This window comes from Rhinatrema bivittatum, chromosome 15 (genome assembly GCF_901001135.1).
Source record: "Rhinatrema bivittatum chromosome 15, aRhiBiv1.1, whole genome shotgun sequence".
NCBI classification, from domain to species: Eukaryota; Metazoa; Chordata; class Amphibia; order Gymnophiona; family Rhinatrematidae; genus Rhinatrema; species Rhinatrema bivittatum.
In genome coordinates this window covers 2,369,894-2,397,261 of record NC_042629.1, presented here as the reverse complement: position 1 = coordinate 2,397,261, position 27,368 = coordinate 2,369,894, and the positions used below count along the sequence as shown (strand labels likewise).

Genomic DNA, 27,368 nt, shown 5'->3' with positions numbered 1-27,368 from the left:
AATGGGAGACTTCAATTACCCCAATATAGACTGGGTAAATGTATCATCGGGTCACGCTAGAGAGATAGCGTTCCTGGATGGAATAAATGATAGCTTTATGGAGCAATTGGTTCAGGAACCGACGAGAGAGGGAGCAATTTTAGATCTAATTCTCAGTGGAGCACAGGACTTGGTGAGAGAGGTAACGGTGGTGCGGCCGCTTGGCAATAGTGATCATAATATGATCAAATTTGATTTAATGACTGGAAAAGGAACAGTGTGCAAATCCAAGGCTCTCGTGCAAAACTTTCAAAAGGGAAACTTTGATAAAATGAGAAAAATTGTTAGAAAAAAACTGAAAGGAGCAGCTACAAAAGTAAAAAATGTCCAAGAGGCGTGGTCATTGTTAAAAAATACCATTCTAGAAGCACAGTCCAGATGTATTCCACACATTAAGAAAGGTGGAAAGAAGGCAAAACGATTACCGGCATGGTTAAAAGGGGAGGTGAAAGAAGCTATTTTAGCCAAAAGATCTTCATTCAAAAATTGGAAGAAGGCTCCAACAGAAGAAAATAGGATAAAGCATAAACATTGGCAAGTTAAATGTAAGACATTGATAAGACAGGCTAAGAGAGAATTTGAAAAGAAGTTGGCTGTAGAGGCAAAAACTCACAGTAAAAACTTTTTTAAATATATCGGAAGCAGAAAGCCTGTGAGGGAGTCAGTTGGACCGTTAGATGATCGAGGGGTTAAAGGGGCACTTAGAGAAGATAAGGCCATCGCGGAAAGATTAAATGATTTCTTTGCTTCGGTGTTTACTGAAGAGGATGTTGGGGAGGTACCCGTAATGGAGAAGGTTTTCATGGGTAATGATTCAGATGGACTGAATCAAATCACGGTGAACCTAGAAGATGTGGTAGGCCTGATTGACAAACTGAAGAGTAGTAAATCACCTGGACCGGATGGTATACACCCCAGAGTTCTGAAGGAACTAAAAAATGAAATTTCAGACCTATTAGTAAAAATTTGTAACTTATCATTAAAATCATCTACTGTACCTGAAGACTGGAGGATAGCAAATGTAACCCCAATATTTAAAAAGGGCTCCAGGGGCGATCCGGGAAACTACAGACCGGTTAGCCTGACTTCAGTGCCAGGAAAAATAGTGGAAAGTGTTCTAAACATCAAAATCACAGAACATATAGAAAGACATGGTTTAATGGAACAAAGTCAGCATGGCTTTACCCAGGGCAAGTCTTGCCTCACAAATCTGCTTCACTTTTTTGAAGGAGTTAATAAACATGTGGATAAAGGTGAACCGGTAGATATAGTATACTTGGATTTTCAGAAGGCGTTTGACAAAGTTCCTCATGAGAGGCTTCTAGGAAAAGTAAAAAGTCATGGGATAGGTGGCGATGTCCTTTCGTGGATTGCAAACTGGCTAAAAGACAGGAAACAGAGAGTAGGATTAAATGGGCAATTTTCTCAGTGGAAGGGAGTGGACAGTGGAGTGCCTCAGGGATCTGTATTGGGACCCTTACTGTTCAATATATTTATAAATGATCTGGAAAGAAATACGACGAGTGAGATAATCAAATTTGCAGATGACACAAAATTGTTCAGAGTAGTTAAATCACAAGCAGATTGTGATAAATTGCAGGAAGACCTTGTGAGACTGGAAAATTGGGCATCCAAATGGCAGATGAAATTTAATGTGGATAAGTGCAAGGTGATGCATATAGGGAAAAATAACCCATGCTATAATTACACGATGTTGGGTTCCATATTAGGTGCTACAACCCAAGAAAGAGATCTAGGTGTCATAGTGGATAACACATTGAAATCGTCGGTTCAGTGTGCTGCGGCAGTCAAAAAAGCAAACAGAATGTTGGGAATTATTAGAAAAGGAATGATGAATAAAACGGAAAATGTCATAATGCCTCTGTATCGCTCCATGGTGAGACCGCACCTTGAATACTGTGTACAATTCTGGTCGCCGCATCTTAAAAAGATATAATTGCGATGGAGAAGGTACAGAGAAGGGCTACCAAAATGATAAGGGGAATGGAACAACTCCCCTATGAGGAAAGACTAAAGAGGTTAGGACTTTTCAGCTTGGAGAAGAGACGACTGAGGGGGGATATGATAGAGGTGTTTAAAATCATGAGAGGTCTAGAACGGGTAGATGTGAATCGGTTATTTACTCTTTCGGATAGTAGAAAGACTAGGGGACACTCCATGAAGTTAGCATGGGGCACATTTAAAACTAATCGGAGAAAGTTCTTTTCTACTCAACGCACAATTAAACTCTGGAATTTGTTGCCAGAGAATGTGGTTCGTGCAGTTAGTATAGCTGTGTTTAAAAAAGGATTGGATAAGTTCTTGGAGGAGAAGTCCATTACCTGCTATTAAGTTCACTTAGGGCCTCATTTTCCAAGCACTTTACCGCGTGCGATAAATTCGCAAATCGCGTTAACAGCTGTTAACGCGATTTGCGAATGCAAATTAGTCATTTGGTATTCAGGGGGCGGAGTTGGGGCGGAGCATATGTAAAGCGGGAACCTGTGTATCGTGTGCGGCGAAACAGCCGCAGTGTTAGCGCGGCTGCTATCGCGGCTAATAACTACAACTCCAACTGGACTGCGCTACCGGCCAGAAAAGGATTATCGCTCACTCCAAGAGGAGATTTGGCCAACATTCTCTCCACCTAGCATGTTGTTGCCCAGGTAGAGTGTGCATCAAGCTAGGTAGAGAGAACATTGCCCAAACCACTTCTTGGAGTGAGCGTCCTCACTCCGAAGGCCAGCAAATCTGCACTAGAGACCACTGTTCTGTCCGTAGGTCTCATGTGGAATGCGAAAGTGTCCCCCAACCCCCGACGCTCATACCTAATCCCCACCCAGAGTTAGTAGGTAGCCCTCCCATAGGGATTCAAATACCTATGTAGGGCATAGGCACTATAGTAAGGCTCTGGCTCTCTCTCTCTCTCTCTCTCTCTCTCTCTCTCTCCTGATTGACGTCCAAAAACCGGCAAATATCGTGCATGTTTCCCCACTGCACGAAAGAAGCCTCATTTGCATTGGTAATGCCCCCTAATGCGTTACCAATGCGATATTGGAAAATAAGGCCCTTAGAGAATAGCCACTGCCATTAGCAATGGTTACACGGAATAGACTTAGTTTTTGGGTACTTGCCAGGTTCTTATGGCCTGGATTGGCCACTGTTGGAAACAGGATGCTGGGCTTGATGGACCCTTGGTCTGACCCAGTATGGCATTTTCTTATGTTAGAACTAAAAGACATAACACTTAATGATTGTAACTCAGCTACGGAACTCTGGTTAGACTCAGCCAAAAAAATAGCAGATGAAATAAACCCCATCAAAACAATAACTATCAAAGAAACAAAACAAAATAACCACTGGCATAAAGCAAAAAGAAAAGATGCAAAAAGAAAGCTCAGAAAATTTGAAAAAAACTGGAGAAAACACAAAACAAGTGAAAACCTAACCAAATTCAGGAAACATCTAGCTTTCTATAAACAACTGATCCTTAATACTAAAAAAGAATACTATTCCAATAAAATAGAAAAGTTTGCCAATAACCCAAGAATCTTATTCTCCATAGTAACGAATCTCACAAATGACAAACAAGAATCACCTCAAAGTCTTCCTGAATCAAAATGCAATGAATTAGCTAAATATTTTAGTGACAAAATATTAAACCTAAGAAACAAACTCCCAAAAAACAGCAAACAAGCAATCATAATGCAAAGAGATATTAACATATGGTCCTCATTTATAGAAATATCAGAACAAGAACTTGAATCAATGATAAAAAAATATAAACCCTGCTCCACACAAAATCGATACAATACCAACAACTGAGATAAAAAAGATTACCAATGTAATAACCCCAACACTAACTAATATCATAAAACTATCCCTAACTGAAGGATTAATGCCAGATACACTAAAAGGGGCAATCATTAAACCAATCATCAAAAAGAAAAACAGTGACCCACTAATCCTCATTAACTACCGCCCAGTCTCAAACCTCCCTTTATTAGCTAAATTAATAGAGAAAACAGTACAGAAACAGCTAGCTGAACACCTAGACAATAATAACAAACTGTACCCTTCACAACACGGCTTCCGAAAACACTACAGCACTGAGACATTACTTCTCTCACTAACAGACAACATACCAAGAGATTTTGATAACAGTAAACATTACATCCTTATAATGCTCGACTTATCTGCAGCCTTTGATACAGTAAACCACAAAATACTACTAAAAAGACTTGAAGAAACTGGATTATGTGACAAAACAATAAACTGGTTCAGATCCTACCTAAACAATGGGTTCTTTCAAGTCCAGATAAAAAACACATTATCAGAAAAATTTAAACTTGAAACAGGAGTACCTCAGGTTTCAGCGCTGTTTGCTACCCTCTTTAACATATATATGCTACCCTTATGTCATCTGCTGGCAGGCCTAGGGATAATACATTACATTTAGGTAGACGATATTCAATTAATTCTACCAATAGATGACACAATTGAAAAAACATTAAGTCTAGCTAACATGTACCTAGACATAATTAAACAACTACTAAACCAAATGGAAATGGTTATCAACATTGACAAAACTGAATTCCTTCACCTTGAGAGAAAACATACTGAAATAATTCAAACACCAATAACTCTAAGAAATAACCAGACAATTGAGCTAGCCGAAAAAGTAAGGAATCTGGGAGTAATAATGGACCCAGAAATCAACCTGAAGCAACACATACCTATAAAAGTAAGAGAAGGCTACGCAAAACTTATGGTCCTCAGAAGATTGAAACCATTACTCACATCCGTCCACTTCAGAACAGTATTGCAAACACTTATCTTTTCCAGCCCTGACTACTGCAATGCACTCTTACTAGGACTCCCAAGCACATCGATAAGACCACTCCAGATACTTCAAAATACTGCAGCCAGAATACTGACGGGAAAAAAGAGGAGGGACCATATAACTGAAACTCTAGCAGACTTACATTGGTTCCGAAGTGGATCGTGGTCACAACAGACGCCAGCCTCTCCAGATTGGGGGGGGCGGTGTGTTGGGGAGCGGCGGTGCAGGGCCAATGGACGATGATTTTAATGATAGGTTACTAATTTTAACTAATAGATCAGAAATTTCATTTTTTAGTTCCTTCAGAACCCTAGGATGCATACCATCCGGTCCAGGTGATTTGCTACTCTTTAGTTTGTCAATCTGGCCTACTACATCTTCCAGGTTCACAGTGATTTCGTTCAGTTCGTCTGACTCATCACCCCTGAAAACCATCTCCGGAACTGATCTCTCTCCAACATCCTCATTAGTAAACACAGAGGCAAAGAATTCATTTAGTCTTTCTGCAATGGCCTTATCTTCCCTAAGAGCCCCTTTAACTCGTCTGTCATCTAATGGTCCAACCGACTCCCTCACAGGTTTCTTGCTTTGGATATATTTAAAACAATTTTTAATATGAGTTTTTGCTTCTATGGCCAATTTCATTTCAAATTCTATCTTCGCCTGTCTTATCAATGTTTTACACTTAGCTTGACAATGCTTATGTTTTATCCTATTTTCTTCAGATGGATCCTTCTTCCAATTTTTGAAGGATGTTTTTTTGGCTAAAATAGCCTCTTTTACTTTACCTTTTAACCATGACGGTAATCGTTTTGCCTTCCTTCCACCTTTCTTAATGCGCAATACATACGGACTGCACCTCTAGGATTGTATTTTTAAACAATGTCCATGCCTGTTGAACACTTTTAACCTTTGCAGCTGCACCTTTCAGTTTTTTTCTTACTATTTTTCTCATTTTATCAAAGTTTCCCTTTTTAAAATTTAGTGTTAGAGCTGCAGATTTACTTATTTTCCCACTTCCAGTTATTAGTTTAAATTTGATCATGTTATGATCACTGTTGCCAAGTGGCCCCACCACCGTTACTTCTCTCACCAAATCTTGCTTTCCACTAAGAATTAAATCTAAAATAGCTCCCTCTCTTGTTGGTTCCTGAACCAATTGCTCCATGAAGCAATCATTTATTACATCCAGGAACTTTATGTCTCTAGCAAGTCCTGATGTTACATTTACCCAGTCAATATTGGGGTAATTGAAATCTCCCATTATTATTGCACTGCCAAATTGGTTTGCTTCCCTGATTTCTCTTAGCATTTCATCATCTGTCTGACCATTTTGTCCAGGTGGACGGTAGTATACTCCTATCACTATACTCTTACCCAACACACATGGGATTTCTACCCATATAGATTCTACTGAGCATTTAGTCTCTTGTATGATCTTTATTCTGTTGGACTCTATACCCTCCCGGACATAAAGTGCCACACCCCCACAGAGTTGATCCTCCCTATCATTGTGATATAATTTGTACCCTGATATAGCACTGTCCCATTGGTTATCCTCCTTCCACCAAGTCTCTGTGATCCCAATTATGTCAATCTCATCATTTGCTGCTCTTCTCAGGGTGCCTAAGGTGGATGCTGTGGTCTTAGCGGTGACGAAGAAGTCGACTATTCCGGTAACAGGAGCCGCAGCCTTGAAGGATTTGCAGGACCGTAAGTTGGAGGTACATCTGAAGAAGATCTTTGAGGTTTCGGCTCTTGGTGTCCGGGCTGCCATCTGAGCAGCTTTGCACAGCAGGCCAGTCTCCGCTGGATCCAGGATTTCCAAGCATCTGTGGAACTTAGAGGCCCAGTCACTACAGGTAGGGAGGCTGGTGTCTGTGCTGGTTTACACTGCGGACATCGGGAAGAGCGATGGTGTCAACGGTTTCTGCGCGTCGCCTCCTATGGTTTCGGAATTGGTTAAGAACATAAGAACATAAGAAATTGCCATGCTGGGTCAGACCAAGGGTCCATCAAGCCCAGCATCCTGTTTCCAACAGAGGCCAAACCAGGCCACAAGAACCTGGCAATTACCCAAACACCAAGAAGATCCCATGCTACTTATGCAATTAATAGCAGTGGCTATTCCCTAAGTAAACTTGATTAATAGCAGTTAATGGACTTCTCTTCCAAGAACTTATCCAAACCTTTTTTGAACTCAGCTACACTAACTGCACTAACCACATCCTCTGGCAACAAATTCCAGAGCTTTATTGTGCGTTGAGTGAAAATGAATTTTTCTCCGATTAGTCTTAAATGTGCTACTTGCTACTTCATGGAATGCCCCCTAGTCCTTCTATTATTCTAAAGAGTAAATAACTAAGTCACATCTACTCGTTCAAGACCTCTCATTATCTTAAAGACTTCTATCATATCCCCCCTCAGCCGTCTCTTCTCCAAGCTGAAAAGCCCTAACCTCTTCAGGCCTTTCCTCATAGGGGAGCTGTTCCATCCCCTTTATCATTTTGGTTGCCCTTCTCTGTACCTTCTGCATTGCAACTATATCTTTTTTGAGATATAGTGTACAATTCTGGTCGCCGCATCTCAAAAAAGATATAGTTGCAATGGAGAAGGTACAGAGAAGGGCAACCAAAATGATAAAGGGGATGGAACAGCTCCCCTATGAGGAAAGGCTGAAGAGGTTAGGGCTGTTCAGCTTGGAGAAGAGACGGCTGAGGGCGGATATGATAGAGGTGTTTAAAATCATGAGAGGTCTAGAACGGGTAGATGTGAATCGGTTATTTATTTATTTATTTATTTAGATTCTTTTTTACACCGAAGTATAGCGAGGAGCCTTCACTCCGGTGTACAATGAACAACATCATACATTAAACATTTTTAACAGAGGATATAAACTTAAACATCAGTGTTAACAATAACATCTCAGCAAAGGAGAGTGATAAGAAACATTATTAGAAAACGTAACTATAGTAAGTATCATAAATTTGGGTTTTCTTAAGAAAAGGTGAATATTAGTTAAGAATATGGAGAAGTCAGAAAGGAGAGGAAGAGTGATGAAAAAAGAGAAATAAAAGTGAAGGGGTTGTGGAAATTATAGTGGTAAGGTTCAAGGTGAAAAATGGGAGAAAAGAGAGAGTGGACAGAATGGGAAGAGTTAAGTAGAAGGAAGTCGAGATAGTATGAGAGGGTAAGGGGTTCTTACAAGTGGAGAAGTCAAAGACTGAGGGTGGACATTAATTTAGGTTTGTGAAAGCTTGCTTAAATAGCCAGGTTTAAGTTCTTTTTTGAAGGATTTGGTATCCGTTATTGAGCTTAGATAAGATGGTAAGGAGTTCCATTCTATAGGGCCAGCTATAGAGAACGCTCGATTCCTGGTGCTAGATAATCTTGCATCTGATAGAGGGGGAATGATTAGTTGCAATTTATTAGAGATTCTTGTTGACTGTGGAGGTTTGTGTAGTTTAATCATGCAATCAAGTGGAAAGTTGTTATCTTTGTAAATTTCATTATGAAGAATAGATAAAGATTTGTATTTGATTCTATGGGCAATAGGTAGCCAATGTAGATTCATCAGGGTTGGTGAGATGTGGTCAAATTTCTTCTTTCCAGATAGGACACGAGCAGCAGCATTTTGCAGTAATTGTAGGGGTTTAGTACTGGATTTGGGGAGACCGATGAATAGAGCGTACAGTAATCTATACAAGAGAAGATGAGGGATTGTAAAACAGTTCTGAAATCATTTGGATATAGTAAAGGTTTTAGGTGTTTGAGTATGTGCAGTTTGTGGAAACCTTCTCTTTACTCTTTCGGATAGTAGAAAGACTAGGGGGCACTCCATGAAGTTAGCATGTGGCACATTTAAAACTAATCGGAGAAAGTTCTTTTTTACTCAACGCACAATTAAACTCTGGAATTTGTTGCCAGAGAATGTGGTTCGTGCAGTTAGTATAGCTGTGTTTAAAAAAGGATTGGATAAGTTCTTGGAGGAGAAGTCCATTACCTGCTATTAAGTTCACTTAGAGAATAGCCACTGCCGTTAGCAATGGTAACATGGAATAGACTTAGTTTTTGGGTACTTGCCAGGTTCTTATGGCCTGGATTGGCCACTGTTGGAAACAGGATGCTGGGCTTGATGGACCCTTGGTCTGACCCAGTATGGCATTTTCTTATGTTCTTATGTTCACTTCTCCCTTCTTACCTATCTTATGGATGTCTTCAACCAGATCTCTGTCCAGCTCTTCCTTTTGGTTTGGAGGCCTGTAAACCACTCCAATATAAATGGACGCTCCGTCATCTTTTTTTAGGTCGACCCATAGAGCTTCTTCAATACCCCAACTTCCTTGTAGCTCAGATGCTTGGATGTTGTTTCTGACATAAAGAGCCACACCTCCCCCTTTTCTATCCTCTCTGTCCTTCCTTAACAAGTTGTAGCCTGGTATTGTTGTATCCCATTCATGAGATTCTGTGAACCATGTTTCTGTGATAGCAACAATGTCCAATTCTGCGTCAGCCATTAGGGCCTGCAGATCTGGGATTTTATTTCCCAAACTATGAGCATTTGTGGTCATAGCCTTCCAGGTACTCTCTTTACGGTTATTGCATTTCCTGGACTCCTTGTGAGATATTAGTTGAGATTTGTTATTCACTTCACTATTTCTTGTTGCGGTTGTGCCACTGTTGACAGAGTTATCCATCTCAATTAGATTTTTCTTTTGCTTATGGATCTTGAAATACTGCATGCATTGTGTTTTCTCTCTCTTTTCTGGTAATACTGCAATGCTTTTCTCAAGAACTTCTTCAGTTTTTAATTTAGAGAAGGCTTGTTCTTTTTGCATTTGGTACATTGTGTGTCTCCTCATCACAGGTCTAATTCTACCAGAGCCCACTGTATTCCTGGTTTTTAAAGAATTTCTTAATGACCTGTTTGAGTGGGGGGGTATACCTGTTGGCTGCTCTTCTGTCAAGAATGGGTGACTGTGGGTCCTACCTGAGCCTAATGAATCTCCTTTTGACTCCTGGTTTATTTGTGGTATTGGGGAATTATTTTTTGAGTAATGCAATGTGGGTGTAATACTTTTAATTGAAGCTAATTGATCTTTAATCACAGTCAGCTCCATTTTCAAGGAAGAGAGTTGTGCACAAATTGGGCAAGCTCTAAGTTTCCAGATGCTTTCCCTCAGAATAAAGGCTCCACAGCAGTTACATTGGATAGTCCTCATCTTGGTAACTTGTGAATTGTATTTCCTTGACTGTAACAAATATACTAATTTATCTCGCTGCCAATGGTAATCTAGGCAGTCTTTATTAGAAACAAGCCCCAGGGGTGGGTGGGTAGAGGGGTAGGGTGGTAGGGAGTCAAACAGTTTAGCCTGGGACAAGCTGGGTAAAGCAGGGCACTTCTGGACTGTTGTCTTTGCTTTTTGGTCAATTCTTTTTTTAAAAAAACAGTCTTTATGCCCCAATATTTTAGTTTGTGCCAGCTAACCCCAAACTAGAGAGATTTTACCAGTTTAAAGCTGAGAGCTTTGTTTGTGGGTTTTTTTTTTCTTTTGTAACTTTATTCAGCAAACAGCAAAACTTACTAGAATAATAACTTTCTATAAAGAAATGAAACAGACTATAAAGAAAGTTAAAACACAAACAAGAAATAATCACAGAAGCTTTCTACACAACTTCAGAGCAATAAGCAAAAATAAGCAAAAAATACTTAGCCACAATGAAGATTTCACAATGCAGTAAACAGTTCCACCAAGAGAAATCCCTCTAGCATGTGCACAGGACAACAATGGCTAACAATGGCTCCCTTGCTCTGATTACCTTGCCCAAGGTCTGAGTCACACCCAATTCAGTTAGATTACGTCACTTCTGGACTGTTGTCTTTGCTTTTTGGTCAATTCTTTTTTAAAAAAAACAGTCTTTATGCCCCAATATTTTAGTTTGTGCCAGCTAACCCCAAACTAGAGAGATTTTACCAGTTTAAAGCTGAGAGCTTTGTTTGTGGGTTTTTTTTTTCTTTTGTAACTTTATTCAGCAAACAGCAGAACTTACTAGAATAATAACTTACTATAAAGAAATGAAACAGAATATAAAGAAAGTTAAAACACAGACAGGAAATAATCACAGAAGCTTTCTACACACCTTACTTATTTCCTTTATAATAGCTAAAGATATAAGTAACTTAATGAAAAAATATTTCCAGAAATTTCCAACTTCATTCCATGGTCAGATTGTTAAAATGTACCCAGATTTGGCCCCCATAACAAGGACTAGACGCAGAGAGTTTCTTTTGTTAAGACAAAAAATAATTTCCTTAGGTTTTACTTTTTTTCTGCGTTATCCTTGCAGATGTGAGATCAAAAAAGGGGAATATGAATACGTTTTTTTCCAAATTGAACAACTTCATCAGTTTTTAGAGGCTCAACAACCTACTGCATCAACACCAGTGCTTAATTTAATGCCATCTGAAGAGATGTTACAGAGTATTGAGTAGATATCATGTGGCTGATTGATAGAATAACCCAGCTTGACTATGTAAATGCTTGATTATATATGATTATATATGATTTCCTTGATTATATATGATTTCCGCTTCCTCACTTGCTTCGTACAAAACTGCAATGAGCTACTATAGGACATCCATTACCCGCACCAAACGAGATTTCTACGCCAAAAAAATACACGGTTTCTTATATGACCCTAAAACTCTGTTCTCATATGTAGCTGCCCTTACCACACCTATGCCCCTCACCATCCCAGAAGAAGAAGCCCAGAACAAATCTACAGAGTTGGCTATCTTTTTTGATAACAAAATCAAAAACCTTCTTGCCCCCCTGGCTTCAACTAACATGGCTCCAAACCCTTCGCAACCATTAAGCCTCGCAACTAATAACCCTTCACCAAATATCCACAGACCGTCACTAGAAATTCTTGAACAGACATCCTCCCTGGAAATTGAATCAATAATCAAGAAAATGAAACCTTCCACTCATCCTCTGGACCAAATACCGACCAAACTACTTCTCACCATCCCTAACACCATTGCTAAACCGCTGGCAGACATCATAAATTGCTCCCTCAATCAAGGATCGGTTCCGGACTCCTTAAAAATTGCTTCACTTAAACCCTTACTTAAAAAACCCAACCTGGACCCAGCCGACCCTGCAAACTTCCGCCCCATTGCAAACCTACCTTTTATAGCCAAGCTAATGGAAAAGCTTGTCAACATCCGACTCACAGACTACCTGGACTCCCACAATATTCTCTACCCCTCTCAATTCGGATTCAGGAAACGCCTAAACACAGAATCCCTCCTTCTTTCTCTAACGGACAACATCCTGATGGGCCTTGACAAGGGACAATCTTACCTGCTAGCCCTTCTCGACATCTCTGCCGCGTTCGACACGGTAAACCACAATATCCTCCTTAACCGCTTAATGGAAATAGGCATATCCGGCTCTGCACTGCTCTGGTTCACATCCTTTCTGAACAACAGACACTACAAAGTCAAAATAAATGACAAAGAATCTCACTCCATTCCATCAAACCAAGGTGTACCTCAGGGTTCGTCTCTTTCCCCTACCCTGTTCAATATATATCTACTCCCTTTATGCCAGCTACTCAATAGTCTCAATCTCACCCACTTTATATACGCGGACGATGTACAAATCATAATCCCCATCTCAGACCCCATCTCTACTCTAAATTTCTGGAACAACTGCTTACACGCCATCAACCTTCTGCTCTCGAGTCTCAATTTGGTCCTAAATACTTCCAAAACGGAACTACTGGTTATCTCCCCTTGTGACAACAACCCCCCTTGCAAATAATGCTAGCATCCCATTAGCAAACCAGGTCAGAGATCTTGGGGCCACCCTTGACTCTAGAATGAATTTCAAAAAATTCATTAACGCCACAACCAAAGAATGCTTCTTCAAGCTACAGGTCCTGAAGCAACTTAGACGCTTCTTACACTTCAAGGATTTCCGTTCGGTGCTTCAAACCATACTGTTTTCAAAGATCGACTATTGTAATGCTCTATTACTTGGTCTGCCCGCTTCGTCCACCAAACCTCTTCAGATGCTGCAAAACGCAGCGGCCAGGATCCTTACAAACACTCGTCGCAAGGACCATATCACACCAATACTAAAAATTCTACACTGACTGCCCATCCAATATAGAATACTTTTCAAGGCTCTCACCATCATCCACAAATCAGTCTACCAGCAATCCACTCTCCAACTCACCTTCCCACTTTGAATTACATACTTCCGCAAGACCGATCAGAACCGCCTACAAAGGTTCGCTCAAGGCCCCCCCCCAACAAATCATCGGTCCACAACACTATTCACAAGCGAGCTCTTTCAACAGCAGGTCCACTACATTGGAATTCACTTCCACAAGACTACGCCAAGAACAATGCCATTCAACTTTCAGAAAGAAATTGAAAACCTGGCTTTTCGCAGAAGCCTACCGCTGAAGGATCTCCTCAACCATCACTGACTCTCACTCCCCCCCCCCTCCCCAATCCCCTTCCCCCCACCCAACCTCACCCTTTCCTTCTCCCTCTGGACATACCAGGCTAATAACTGCCTAGGATAAACCTATGTTTTTGTATCTTACAGTTTTTGTTGATTTATATATTTTATATATTTTTTATTTTATATATTTTTTTTATTTTATATATTTTTCTCTCTCTAATTGTTTCTTAGTTTAAACTCTGTACTGTCTTCCATTGCCCAGGTTTTATGCTCCCTGTTTAATGTAACTTTACTTTCTACCTTGATGTTAATTGGTTTCCCCTCAGTTACATTGTAAACCGGTACGATAAGACCTGTTTAATGTAACTTTACTTTCTACCTTGATGTTAATTGGTTTCCCCTCAGTTACATTGTAAACCGGTACGATAAGACCTAGTCTTGAGCATCGGTATAGGAAAAGAAATTAAATAAATAAATAATAAATAGTAGTATATCTCCGATGGATACCTAATGTTCCTAAATAGTCTCTATTGTTTTCTTTATTCAACAATTAGCTTATTTTTAAATTTCAGATATACAATGTATAAATTGTATTTTTGGAAATTTTTGAAATGTGGTAATAAGGTTCATGAGGAATTAATGAAAATGGTTTCTGTATATTTGAAATGTGAAAATTAAGAAATAAAGAATTAAAAAAAAAAAAAAAGTTGCAAGAGAGAGAAGGGAGAGAGGACAGGCAATCCTATGCTCGGGATGGCCAGTCCCTCTCCCCTCCTCCTGAGGCAAGGCGCGAAAAGCAGCCTTGCTGTGGGAGGAGGGGAGAGAGGACTGGCAGTGTGAAGCGACCAAGCGACTTACTTTTTTTTTGCAGCACTCCGGAGGAGACGGCCATCAGCAGAAAAGGATCGCTGCTCCCGGCGAAGATGGACGCCTGCACGGGGGAAAGCAGCCCCTGTGCGTGCAATTGGCCGCTCAAGACGTGACGTCACGACGTTTGGCGTCACGGCATGTGACGTCACGTCTTGACGGGCCAATTGCACGCACAGGGGCCGCTTTCCCCGTGCAGGCGTCCATCTTCGCTGGGAGGCAGAGGAGGGGAGCCGCGATCCGTTTCTGCTGATGGCCGCTCAAGACGTGACGTCCATCTTCCTGAGCAGCTGGAGGCAGGAGAGTGGAGCCGCGGTCGTCTTCACCGATGTCCGGATGGGGGGGCTGCAAAAAGTAAGTCGCTTTATACTGCCAGTCCCCTCCCCCCCTCCTCCCGTAGCAAAGCTGCTTTTCGCGCCCTGCTTCGGGAGGAGGGGAGGGAGGACTGGCAATCCCGTCCTCGCCGATGTCCGGAGGGGGGGCTGCAAAAAGTAAGTCGCTTCACACTGCCAGTCCTCTCTCCCCTCCTCCCGGAGCAAGGCTGCTTTTCGTGCCTGCCTCGGGAGGAGGGGAGGGAGGACTGGCAATCCCCGAGCGTAGGATTGCCCGTCCTCTCCCCTCTCTCTCTTGCAATTTTTTTTTTCGCTTTTTTTTTTTTTTGCTTTGGGAGAAGGGGAGAGGACTGGAGCTGCCCCGGAAACCGGCACCCATGGACGCGGCCAGGGCAGGAGAGCGGGGGCTGGGGGAAAGTTTGCCGCCTACCCTTACCCCTGCCTCTAACGCAGGGGTAGGGGTAGGCGGTAAGTTAGCAGGTTAAACGCGAGGCAAAACGGCAGGGTAAAAAAGCGATAGTCGGGGCGCGCGTTACTGGATGGTAGGGAATAGCTAATTCGCTCCTTTACATGCACATGCGTGCGGAAGGGGTTGCCCGGGGATTTTAGGATGCGGTAGGAGTAGGTTAAAGGGGATTGGGGATCGCAGGAAGTGCTAACGCGGCCGGAAAGTAAGTAGAACGCGGGTTAGGAGCGGGGTAAACGCGGCTGCACTTTACTGGATAGACCTGACAGATAGTTCTTTATTAGACTGGAAGTAGAACCACCAGAGGTGGCAGTATCACTCCAATCCTAAAAATCTTACACTGGCTTCCCATTCAATATAGAATACTTTTCAAAGTTCTCACTATCATCCACAAATCTGTCTACCAACAATCCACTCTCCAACTCACCTTCCCTCTTGAACTACATACTTCCGCAAGGCCAATAAGAACTGCCTACAAAAGTTCGCTCAAGGCCCCTCCCAACAAATCATCAGTCCACAACTCTATTCACAAGCGAGCACTTTCGACAGCAGGTCCGCTACATTGGAATTCGCTTCCTCAAGACTTACGCCAGGAACAATGCCATCTAACATTCAGAAAAAAACTTAAAACCTGGCTGTTCGCACAAGCCTACCGTTGAAGGAACCCCTTTCGACAAACACTGTCTCTCACCCTTCAACCTCTCCCTTATCCCTCCCCCCTACTCACCTCCCCTCCACTCCTCCCACCGGACATACCATGTTAATAACCGCTGAGGATTAATCTCTGTTTATGTAGTACTAATTTATTGTTTTTTGTTGATTCTTGTTGATTATATTTATCACTCCTTATTGTTTATCACTCCTTATTGTTATAGTTTAATTCTGCCCTATCTTCCATCTTCCATGTTTACGCTCCCTGTTTTAATGTAACTTTTCATTTCTACCTAGATGTTAATTGGTTTCCCCCTGTTCTATTGTAAACCGGTACGATAAGACCTGGTCTTGAGTATCGGTATAGTAAAAGAAGTTAAATAAATAAATAAATAAGTAGTGAGTTGATATGCCCGGCAGGGCTGAAGTCCCTCTGATACTGGAACAACGATCTCTGAGTTGCTGAGCTGTAAGGAGAGACTATAGGTAGTGAGTAGATAGGGTATGCTGGGCATAACTAGTGATAGATGATACACTGACAATTGTAGATCTCTGTAGTGTCTTCTATGCAACAGAGAGTCTTCAGTATTCAGGAACAGGAGCCGCAGGCAAGTACGGGTTTCTATAAGCAGTCTGGAATAGAACTCACAAATTGTGTATGGGATGGCTTCTGAAATAGAAGAGAGGCTAGAAGAAATTTAGAAACATAGGCCCTCGTGGAGCGAGTGCCGGCTCCTATCTGCAATCTGCAATAGTAACTCACGACCTCCGTACCTGCACTAACTTCTTAGATTGAAGAGAGCCTTAGAGATTAGGAAAAAGGGCCCTCGTGGAGCGAATATCGCTTCCTGTCTGTAATAGGACTCACTGTGTTCACGTCTACGATCGCCACCAGGCAATAGGAGTCTTCTGAGTCTTCGGGACCGTAGGCCCTCGAGGGGCAGGACCAGATCCCGTACTGCAAGCTGAAATCAAGAAGAGCGAGAACGGAGCCCCCGAGGAGCGGATACTCCATGTAAGTAAAGGGAGGCAGAGTAGCTTGGGGAATCGTACCCAAAGGTACGAGTCCTTGCTAACTCGTTAGAGGTTAGCAAACAAAGACCTTTTAAATTGAAAACGGATGAAGTCACTACGGGGGGAACCCCCCGAGGTTCGCGCCCTTGCTGGTTCAAAGTCTGGAGCACACGCGCGTGCGCGCCCTTATGTCCTCAGGAACGGGCGTCAAGCCAGCCTGGGGATCACGAGAAGTAGCAGGAGGGCGCTGCGGCAGCAAGCCATCCATCAGGCCCGGAGGGAGTCGCCACAGCGGTAAAGAGGGTGGAGCGAGGGCGAGAAACAGGCAAGAACGCAACAATAATCCACTTGTTCTGGATTCATCTGGGGGCTAAGAAAACGCATATATATTGCACTTATCTGTTTAAGTTATAAAGCAAATGTTGCTTACCTGTAACAGGTGTTCTCACAGGACAGCAGGACATGGGTGACATCACAGGATGGAGCCCAATCATGGAACACTTTTGTCAAAGTTTCTAGAACTTTGACTGGCCCCTACTGGGCATGCCCAGCATGGCACTAACCCTGCAGCCAGCAGGGGTCCCTCTTAGGTCTTATGTAAAAGTTACAGGCAGTGCTGAAAAAGAAAATAATAAACGAACCCAACAGCGTGGGGGGGCGGGTGGGTTTCGTGAGGACTAACATCCTGCTGTCCTGTGAGAACACCTGTTATAGGTAAGCAACATTTGCTTTCTCAAAGGACAAGCAGGATGGTAGTCCTCACATATGGGTGAGTACCGAGCTGAGGATGTCCGAACATGCACCAAATGTAGCCAAAGGTGTGCAACAGGCACAACAACTGGGGCGGAATTTGGTAGAGGGCAGGCGGAAGGGTGTTGGTACGTCACATCATAAATAGGTTACGCAAGATAGACTGGCCGAGAATGGAATCTTGTCTTCTGGCTTTGTCTAAGCAATAGTGGGCTGTAAAAGTATGGAGAGAACTCCAAGTGGCAGCCCTGCAAATGTCAGGAAGCGGCACCGATCGTAGGTGTGCTACTGAAGTTGCCGTGGCTCTCACAGAGTGTGCTTTAACATGGTCTTGGAGTGGAATGTCCGCTTGCTGATAGCAAAAGGATATGCAGTCCGCTAGCCAGGAGGAGAGAGTCTGCTTACCCACAGGCTGCCCCAATTTGTTAGAATGGAAAGACACAAATAATTGAGTGCTCTTCCTGTGGGCAGCTGTACGGTCTAGGTAGAAAGCTACAGCCCGTTTGCAGTCAACGGTATGCAGAGCCTGCTCATCTGGATTGTAATGGGGTCTGGGAAAGAAGGTAGGTAGTATAATGGATTGATTGAGATGAAACTCCGAAACTACCTTAGGTAAGAATTCAGGGTGAGTGCGAAGTACCGCCCGGTCTTGCAGAAGTTTAGTGTAAGGCAGATAGGTAACTAGGGTCTGCAACTCACTAACTCTGCGAGCCGAAGTGATTGTCACAAGGAAAATCACTTTCCATGTGAGAAAGCGAAGTTCACAGGATTGGAGAGGCTCAAATGGTGGTTTCATGAGCCTACCCAAAACCAGGTTAAGGTCCTAAGAAGGGGCCGGAGGACGCAGTGGAGGCTTGAGGTGAAGCAAGCCCTTCAAGAAGTGTATTACAAGGGGTTGCACTGAGATAGGGACATCCCCAGATACCTTTATGAAAGGCAGCTACCGCACTGACAAGCATTCTAATGGAGGAAGTTATGAGACCTGACTCTGACAAGTGCCAGAGATAGTCTAGAAACTTCGGAATGGGACAGGTAAAAGGATCAAGGGCCTGAGAAGATCACCATGATGTGAACTTGTTCCATTTGTAGGAATACGATTTTCTTGTGGAAGGCTTCCGTGAAGCAATCAAGACACGGGAGACTGGATCAGAAAGGTTAAGCGGCTGAAGGATTAACCTTTCAACATCCATGCTGGCAGGGACAAGGCATGAAGATTGGGGTGACGAAGACACCCGTCGTTTTGCGTTACTAGTTGCGGGTCTGTTCCCAGAGGAATGTGCCTGCGAATGGAAAGATCCTGAAGGATTGGAAACCATACTTGGCGAGGCCAGTGGGGTGCTATCAGGATCATGGCTCCCTTGTCCTAACGTAACTTCACGAGAGTCTTCGAAAGAAGAGGAAGTGGAGGGAATGCGTATAGGAGAGCGGTTGACTACGATAGGGAGAATGCGTCTCTTGGTGGATAATGTTGGCTGCGAGTGAGAGAAGAAATTGTCTACTTTGCGATTCTGGGGTGACGCAAAGAGGTCTATGTGAGGATAACCCCATTTTTGGAAGATGGAGTTCGCTACTGAGGGGTTTAGAGACCACTCATGCGGTTGGAAGGTGCGACTCAACTTGTCTGCCAACACTCCCAGCAAGTAGGTGGCCCTGAGGTACACTCCGCCCGTATCTGTGCAGCTTCCTGACACAGAAGGTAGGATCCCGTCCCTCCCTGCTTATTGATGTACCACATGGCCACCTGATTGTCCGTCTGGATCAGGATGACTTGATTGGACAGGCGATCTTGAAATACTCTGAGAGCGTATCTTATTGCTCGAAGCTCCAGGAAATTTATTTGGTGTTTGGCTTCCTCTGGAGACCAGGAACCTTGTGTCTGGAGATCGGCCACATGGGCTCCCCACTCGAAGTTGGAAGCATCGGTGGTTAGAGTTATTTGAGGGTTTGGCGCCTGAAAGGGCAAGCCCTGTGGAAGATTGATGTGGTTCGTCCACCAGGCAAGAGACAGACGGAGTGAGTCGGTGACATGGACAATGGTCGACAGGGGCTGAAGGGACTGTGTCCATTGTCACCTTAGAGTCTACTGCATGACTCTCATGGCCAGACGGGCCATTGGTGTGACCTGAACTGAGGACGCCATGTGCCCTAGAAGGATGAAAAAGCAATGCGCAGTCGTCGAGTGTTGAGAATGCAGCTGTTGTGCCAGAGACACGAGAGTGAGAGCTCGTTGTGGAGGCAGGAAAGCCTTTGCTTGTAAGGTGTCCAAGTCTGCCCCAATGAACGATTAGGTTTGAGATGGGACTAAGGAGGATCTGTCGTAATTGACGAGAAATCAGAGTGAAGTGAGAGTGTGTAAGGTGAGATGTAGGGAGGACAAAGCAGCTTGCTGAGTCGGAGCCCTGATTAACCAGTTGTCCAGATAGGGGTAGACATGCACACCTTGAGTCCTGAGGAAGGCGGCAACTATGACGAGGCATTTTGAAAACACTCGTGGTGCAGATGCTAGGCCGAATAGAAGCACATGATATCAACAGTGCTTGTGGCCTACGAGGAATGTCAGGAATTTGCGATGAGATGAGAGTTATCGCATTATGCATGTATGCGTCCTGAAGGTCGAGAAAGCAAAGCCAGTCTCCTCTTTGAAGAAGAGGAAGCAGGGAGCCCAAGGTTACCATCTTGAACTTTTCTCTCTGGAGGTACTTGTTGAGGGCTCGTAGATCCAGAATTGGTCGAACGCCTCCAGATATAGTTGCGATGGAGAAGCTACAGAGAAGGGCAACCAAAATGATAAAGGGGATGGAACAGCTTTCCTATGAGGAAAGGCTGAAGAGGTTAGGGCTGTTCAGCTTGGAGAAGAGATGGCTGAGGGGGGATATGATAGAGGTCTTTAAGATCATGAGAGGTCTTGAACGAGTAGATGTGACTCAGTTATTTACACTTTCGAATAATAGAAGGACTAGGGGGCATTCCATGAAGTTAGCAAGTAGCACATTTAAGACTAATCGGAGAAAATTCTTTTTCACTCAACACACAATAAAGATCTGGAATTTGTTGCCAGGGGATGTGGTTAGTGCAGTTAGTGTAGCTGGGTTCAAAAAAGGTTTGGATAAGTTTTTGGAGGAGAAGTCCATTAATGGCTATTAATCAATTATACTTAGAGAATAGCCACTGCTATTAATTGCATCAGTAGCATGGGTTCTTCTTAGTGTTTGAGTAATTGCCAGGTTCTTGTGGCCTGGTTTTGGCCTCTGTTGGAAACAGGATGCTGGGCTTGATGGACCCTTGGTCTGACCCAGCATGGCAATTTCTTATCTTCTTATGATCTTTTGGGGATTAGAAAGTACCGGGAATAGAATCAGAGGCCTTCTTGAGGCAATGGTACTGGTTCTATTGCTCTGGATTGGAGTAGGAGGGACGCCTCCAGGAGCAATGAATGGTCGGATGTTCTCCACGTCATTAGAGGTGGGGAATCCGGCAGGATGGAGAGAAAGTTGAGATGATAGCCTTGAGCAATGATTGTTAGGACCCAGTGGTCCGAGGTGATTGATTGCCATATGTTGTCGAAATGGCACAAGCGGCCTCCCACTGGGATATATGGTAATGGAATCTGGCTGCTGCTCTCTATGTGAAAGTCAAAAACCAGAAGCAGGGCCCGGTTGGGGGGCTGTCTGTGGCTTTTGCTTTCGAGTTTGACGAGACTGTTCTGCGAGGAATGGTCTCGCAGAACGGCATCTAGCTGCTGGCGGGTAGGACTTCTTTGGTCTATAAAAATACTTTTAGAGTCCTTCCGGAAGGCAGTTTAGAAGGATAATCCGAAGGGAACAGAGAGAGCTGTCCGAGAGTCTCATGATGGTCCTTTAGTTCAGCCACTGTCTTTTGAATCTGCTCGCCAAAAAGATTGTCTCCAATGCAGGGAAGGTCGGACAACTGCTCTTGCACTTCTGGACGAAGGTCTGAAGACATAAGCCAAGCCCATTGTCTTACTGAAATAGCTGCTGCAGACACTCTGGTTGCAGTGTCAAAGATATCGTAACATGATCTAATCTCATGTTTGTCTGCCTCCAAACCCTTATTAAGTAGGGTGTGGAACTTATCTGGAAGTGATTGAGGCATGGAGGTTGTCAGGTCTTGAAGATGCTTAAAAATGACTATTATACTGGGTCATATATAGTTGGTAAGCAGTAATTCGGAGGATCAGCATTGATCCTTGAAAGACTCAGCAACCTATGGTATCCAAAAACTTCTCTTCCTTGCCAGGGGGAAAGGAATGTTGAGATTACTTACCTGATAATCTCCTTTTCCTTAGTGTATGCAGATAGACTCAAAACAAGTGGGTATAGTGTGCTCGTGCTAGCAGTTGGAGACGGATCTGACGTCAGCACGGGTACATATACCCCGGCAGGAAGTGCAGCAATTCAGTAACCTTCCTTGCAAAAGCTGTATGGATATATGTGTAACTGACCGATCGATTAAATGAACAGGATTACCCTGACCGATTGATAGTAGCTGGAGACCGCCAGGATTCTCAACCGGAAGGCGTCGACACCCGGCAGGGTGGATGACCTATCATAAGAAAACATGGCTTACCGTGAGTCGGTGAATCTCCATGTATGCTGGCAGCCAAGCGGGATGCTGAGTCCATCTGCATACACTAAGGAAAAGGAAATTATCAGGTAAGTAATCTCAACATTTCCTAGCGTGTAGCAGATGGACTCAAAACATGTGGGACATACAAAAGCTACTCCTGGACTGGGCGGGAGGCTGCCCGAGGTCCATTCAGGATTGCCCTCGCGAATGCGGTGTCCTCCCTGGCCTGGACATCCAGACGGTAGAATCCGGAGAAGGTATGGAGGGAGGACCACTTCGCCGCTTTACATATCTCTGCAGGTGACAGCATCCTAGTTTCTGCCCAAGAAGCCGCTTGCGCTCTGGTAGAGTGAGCCTTGACCCGTAGAGGTGGTGGTTTTCCCGCATCTACGTAGGCCGCCTTGATAACTTCTTTGATCCAGCGGGCGATAGTTCCGTGAGGCCGCTTCCCCTTGCTTCTTCCCGCTGTGAAGGACGAACAGGTGATCCGTCTTTCATACTGCTTCTGACATTTCCAGGTATCTGGACAGTAGCCTGCCGATGTTGAGATGGCGTAGAATTCGACCTTCCTCTGACTTCTTCAAACCGTCCGTGGTAGGTAAGGATATGGTTTGGTTGAGGTGGAAGTGGGAGACTACTTTGGGTAAGAAGGAAGGAACCGTGCGAAGATGGATAGCCTCTGGAGTGATTCGTAGAAACTGATCACGGCAGGACAGTGCTTGTAGCTCTGAAATGCGGCGTGCTGAGCATACCGCCAGCAGGAACACCATCTTCAAAGTTAACATACGGAGGGACAGGCCTCGAAATGGTCGGAAGGCGGGTCCCGCTAGAAATTCCAAAACTAAGTTGAGGTTCCACAGGGGTACTTGGCCACTTCAGTGGCGGGCGAATGTGTTTGACTCCTGTCAGGAAACGTGACATGTCTGGGTGTGTGGCGATACTGTTGCCGTCACTCCGGGGACCGTAGCAGGATAGCGCTGCCACTTGAACCTTGATGGAATTGAGGGACAGACCCTTCTGAAGTCCATCTTGCAGGAAATCCAAAATGATAGGAATCTTCGCGGCATGTGGATTGGTGCTGTGAGATTCGCACCAGGCTTCAAATACTCTCCAGATCCTGATATATGTTAGTGATGTGGAGAACTTGCGTGCTCTGAGGAGTGTATCTATTACTGGCCCCGAGTATCCTCGTTTCTTCAGTCTAGCCCTCTCAATGGCCAGACCATAAGAATTTAGTCGTTAGAATTTGGAAACACGCTCAGCGAGCGTGAGGTAGCTCCAAACTGCTTTGGAGACTGAAATTACTGAATTGCTGCACTTCCTGCGGGGATATATGTACACGTGCTGACGTCAGATCCGTCTCCAACTGCTAGCACGAGCACACTATACCCACTTGTTTTGAGTCCATCTGCTGCACGCTAGGAAAGTATGAGTTTTGGACCTTTTTGCTTTCTTTTGCGCAGATTCAACCACCACAGACTGGTGATCCAATTGAGGCTTTTGAAAACCTGGAGCTGACTGCACCAAGTAGGTAGAGTCAGTTTTTCTGTGGACTGATGCAATGGAGCCAGGATGTTCCCAGTTCTTTTTAAGAAGGTCAAGAATAACTTGATGGATGGGGATGGAGGTGATTTCCTTGGGCACATCCAGGAATTGAAGCAACTCCATCATCTGATGTCTGTCGTCCTGTTCCGTTAGTAACTGGAAGGGGACCAATTCAGACATGTCCTTCACAAAGTTTATGAAAGAAAGGTCCTCTGGAGGAGAACGCTTTCTACTTTCAGTAGGTGAAGGTGGTGAGGGTAAATCATCCGTGTCTGGTGAAAACTCATCGGGCCAGGTATCATAAGGATCCGCACCTGTGTCTCTAGGGACTGTAGAGGGACGGGGTAGTTGGATACCTGAAGGTCCCGGTTTAGGCTCCGAAGGCATCGAAGGAATAACCGGAGGCACCGATGAAGGCAATGAAGGTCCTGGCGCAGGCATCGAGGGCATCGGTGGATGGCTCGATGGCGCCGATGGGGACATCGATATCGATCTCGATGACTGAGGCAGTACTCCCGGAGGGATGCGGAATGATGTTTCTCCTCCCGATGATAAAGTCAACGGGGAGGGTACCGGAGCCATCGGTGACCCGGGATTCACCGGGGGAAAAGCTGCAATAAGCGCTTCCATCCTCGATAGCAGCGGTGCCAATGCTGCTGGAATCGGGTCGGTGCTCGGTTCCACTATCAGTACCGATATCAGTGCCGGGGGAACCTGGAGTCGATGCATCGCCTTGTCAATGGCCTCCTGAACCATCCAGTCCAGTTCTTCTCGGAGACCTGGAGCAAGCAGCCCCGGCTCCGGAACAGAAGAGGGAGACAGAGGCATAGCCGGAGGGACCACCGTTAAAGGTGGAGTCGCGGCTCCCGACACCCTGGCGGGTGAGGATTGCCTCGTTGATCCGGTCGCCGAAAAAGTCGGTGCTTTTTCTGGACGGGGTTTCTTCGGCGGCGGCTCGGATGATGGCGAGGTCAATGGCTTCGATGCCTCGATGGTCCGACACTTTCGGTGTCGATGGCGATGTTTCTCCTTACGATCCCCTCGGTCCTGAGGGGGAGAAGAGGGTGTCAAAGGCTGGGAAGTGATCTATGCCGGGTGGTCACCGGTCGTGGACAATGCTGGCGCGATGTTGACGGTGCCGGTTCCGATGACGTCGATGCAATGGACGGAGTCGGGGTTTGAGCACGGAAGAGAAAGTCCCATCTTCTCCATTCTGGCCTTGCGACCTTTTGGTGTCATTAGGGCACATTTGGTGCAGGTCAAGACAACGTGCTCTCGTCCAAGACACATTGCACAGACTTTATGAGGGTCTGTAATGGACATGGTACGAGTACAGTCCGGACACCGACGGAACCCCAACGCCATGGCCATAGAAAAAATCGAGCCGCGGTACGGTCAATGGCCATTAGGCCGTGAGGGCCAAACTCGACAGTAATCGACGGAAAACAGGGAAAAACTTACCGGAGTACCGCGGACTGAAAAAAGTTAACGGAGGGACCCCTGCAGGGCAATTTAACTTTAAATAATTCCGTGAGGAAAATTCCTGTCAGGAATACTTGCAGAGTTCCTTAACTGCGCGGCAAAAAGAAGACTGAAGAAGGACCCCTGCTGGCTGCAGGGTTAGTGCCATGCTGGGGCATGCCCAGTAGGGGCCAAAGTTCTAGAAACTTTGACAAAAGTGTTCCGTGATTGGGCTCCTTCTGTGATGTCACCATATGTGAGGACTACCATCCTGCTTGTCCTGTGAAAACCGGTTAAGTTTAGACCTGCTCAGTAGTTAGCCGCATAACTTGTACAGCTAACTCACTCCACCCCAATCCGCTCCCTACACACCCGCAAGCAATACAGCTAACCTAGAACATAGGAGCATATTCAGTGACCGCTACTTAGCCGCATAAGTTAAACTTATCCGGCTGAACAGTGCTGAATGGATTTTGAATATTGACCTCATTTAATTTAACAATAACAATGACACTTCCCTGACAAAAATTTATGTATATAAAAAAGTGTAATGGCTACAGTATTTTTTTTTTACCTTTCTACCATGGTTGCCAGATTGGAGAAACGCACATAACTGATCTTTCAATGTGTAGATCAGTACTAAATAGAGGGAAATAAACTGCACTCAACTATTGCACTATACTGCGCCATGTTACATTTAACTTAACATTAATTCCAGCTGGTTTTAAATGGTTACATACTTACTGATACTGTTAATCTTGCTTTGCTCAGCTTCAGTAATTTTAACAAGTTCCTGCTTTTCCATCACAAGCAATGCCATCTTACTTAGTAATGTGGATGCACAGAAATGGTTTGTAAGTCTGGCTGTGGAATATAACTTAAGATCAGTCCCTGAGAGCTCACTGTTCAGGCTCAGTCTTCCTTCCAGGAGAGGCTTGTTCAACCACTACAATACAATGCAATACAAGAAATTTAATACAACTATCTGCAGCAGCTAGTAGAAAATATTAGGATTTGTAATGTATTAATTTTATTTTGTGTCTGGCATTTTCATCCTACTCCATTTTTTGGGGTTTCTAGGTAAATCAGAACCAGCCTCTACTATGCTACAGTGCCCAAGTTTTCATTTGCAATTACAGTACCTAATGAATTTTCATTACCCCCTCCCCCAAGCCAAATCTAGTCCAGTTATTATAGCAAGAATCCTTGGCCAGGAATCAGGGACCCCCAGCTCCTTCCAGAATCTGGTATGTGTGCATCCAGAGTCTGGCCACTAGGCGCTGTTACTATGTAATGGCCAAGATGCTCTACCCCCATAGACTATGGACACTACTTTTGCTGGCCCCAAGAACAGATGCCAGGCTCATAAATCAAAACCAAATATGCAGAACACTTCCACTGAACCAATGGGATGATCCTAGTGTTTGTTAGCTGTCAATATATTTCAATGGTTAGAGAACTGATTTATGAGATCTAAAGTTTCAGCTTCCACCTCTCCCTGCAATTCATTTTGCGACTATGCATATCAGTGGTCCCTAAACTCAAAGCTTAGACTGGAAGTTCTTTAAACAGAATTATAATCTTAAAATTTGTCTTGCATAGTATCATATATCTCCATTCAAAACAAGAAAATCAGTTCTTTTCTTCATTATAATCTATCTGCAAACCATCCTGAGGAGCTACCCCTTGTTTATTTTATTTCTATCTAGTTTAACATTTTATGTCAATGTTTTATGATTATGTTTATTTAATTAATCTATGATTTTATCTCTCTTAACAGCTAATTTATTCTTTTATCCTATATAGTTTTTTAGCTGTTACTATTTATGAACATTGTATTTCTAATCTTGTTTTATCATGTGTAAACCGATGTGAAGGCTTGTCCGATGTGTCGGTATATAAAAACCTAATAAACTAAACTAAACTAAAATTATTAGAAAGGGAATGGTAAATAAAACGGAAAATGTCATAATGCCTCTGTATCGCTCCATGGTGAAGACCGCACCTTGAATACTGTGTACAATTCTGGTCGCCGCATCTCAAAAAAGATATAATTGCGATGGAGAAGGTACAGAGAAGGGCTACCAAAATAATAAGGGGAATGGAACAGCTCCCCTATGAGGAAAGACTAAAGAGGTTAGGACTTTTCAGCTTGGAGAAGAGGCGGCTGAGGGGGGATAAAAAACTAAAAACTAAAACCGCTCCTATTCCATTATGATTTCAGATCTGTCCTCCAAGCCATTCTGTTTTCCAAAATTAACTACTGCAACTCCACCTTGCAAGGTCTCCCGGCGTCCACTATAAAACCCCTCCAGCTGTTCCAAAATGCAACG

General features: G+C 44.0%; 1 protein-coding gene across 1 annotated transcript in view; it reads right to left on the bottom strand.

The window, feature by feature from the left end:
* LTN1 (listerin E3 ubiquitin protein ligase 1) overlaps nucleotides 1-27,368 on the bottom strand; it is a 745,678-nt gene that overhangs the window by 489,619 nt on the left and 228,691 nt on the right. The window contains exon 13 of the mRNA XM_029579179.1: nucleotides 25,780-25,981. Within this exon, the coding sequence (XP_029435039.1) occupies nucleotides 25,780-25,981 (202 nt within the window). The remainder of the gene's footprint in view (nucleotides 1-25,779; nucleotides 25,982-27,368) is intronic.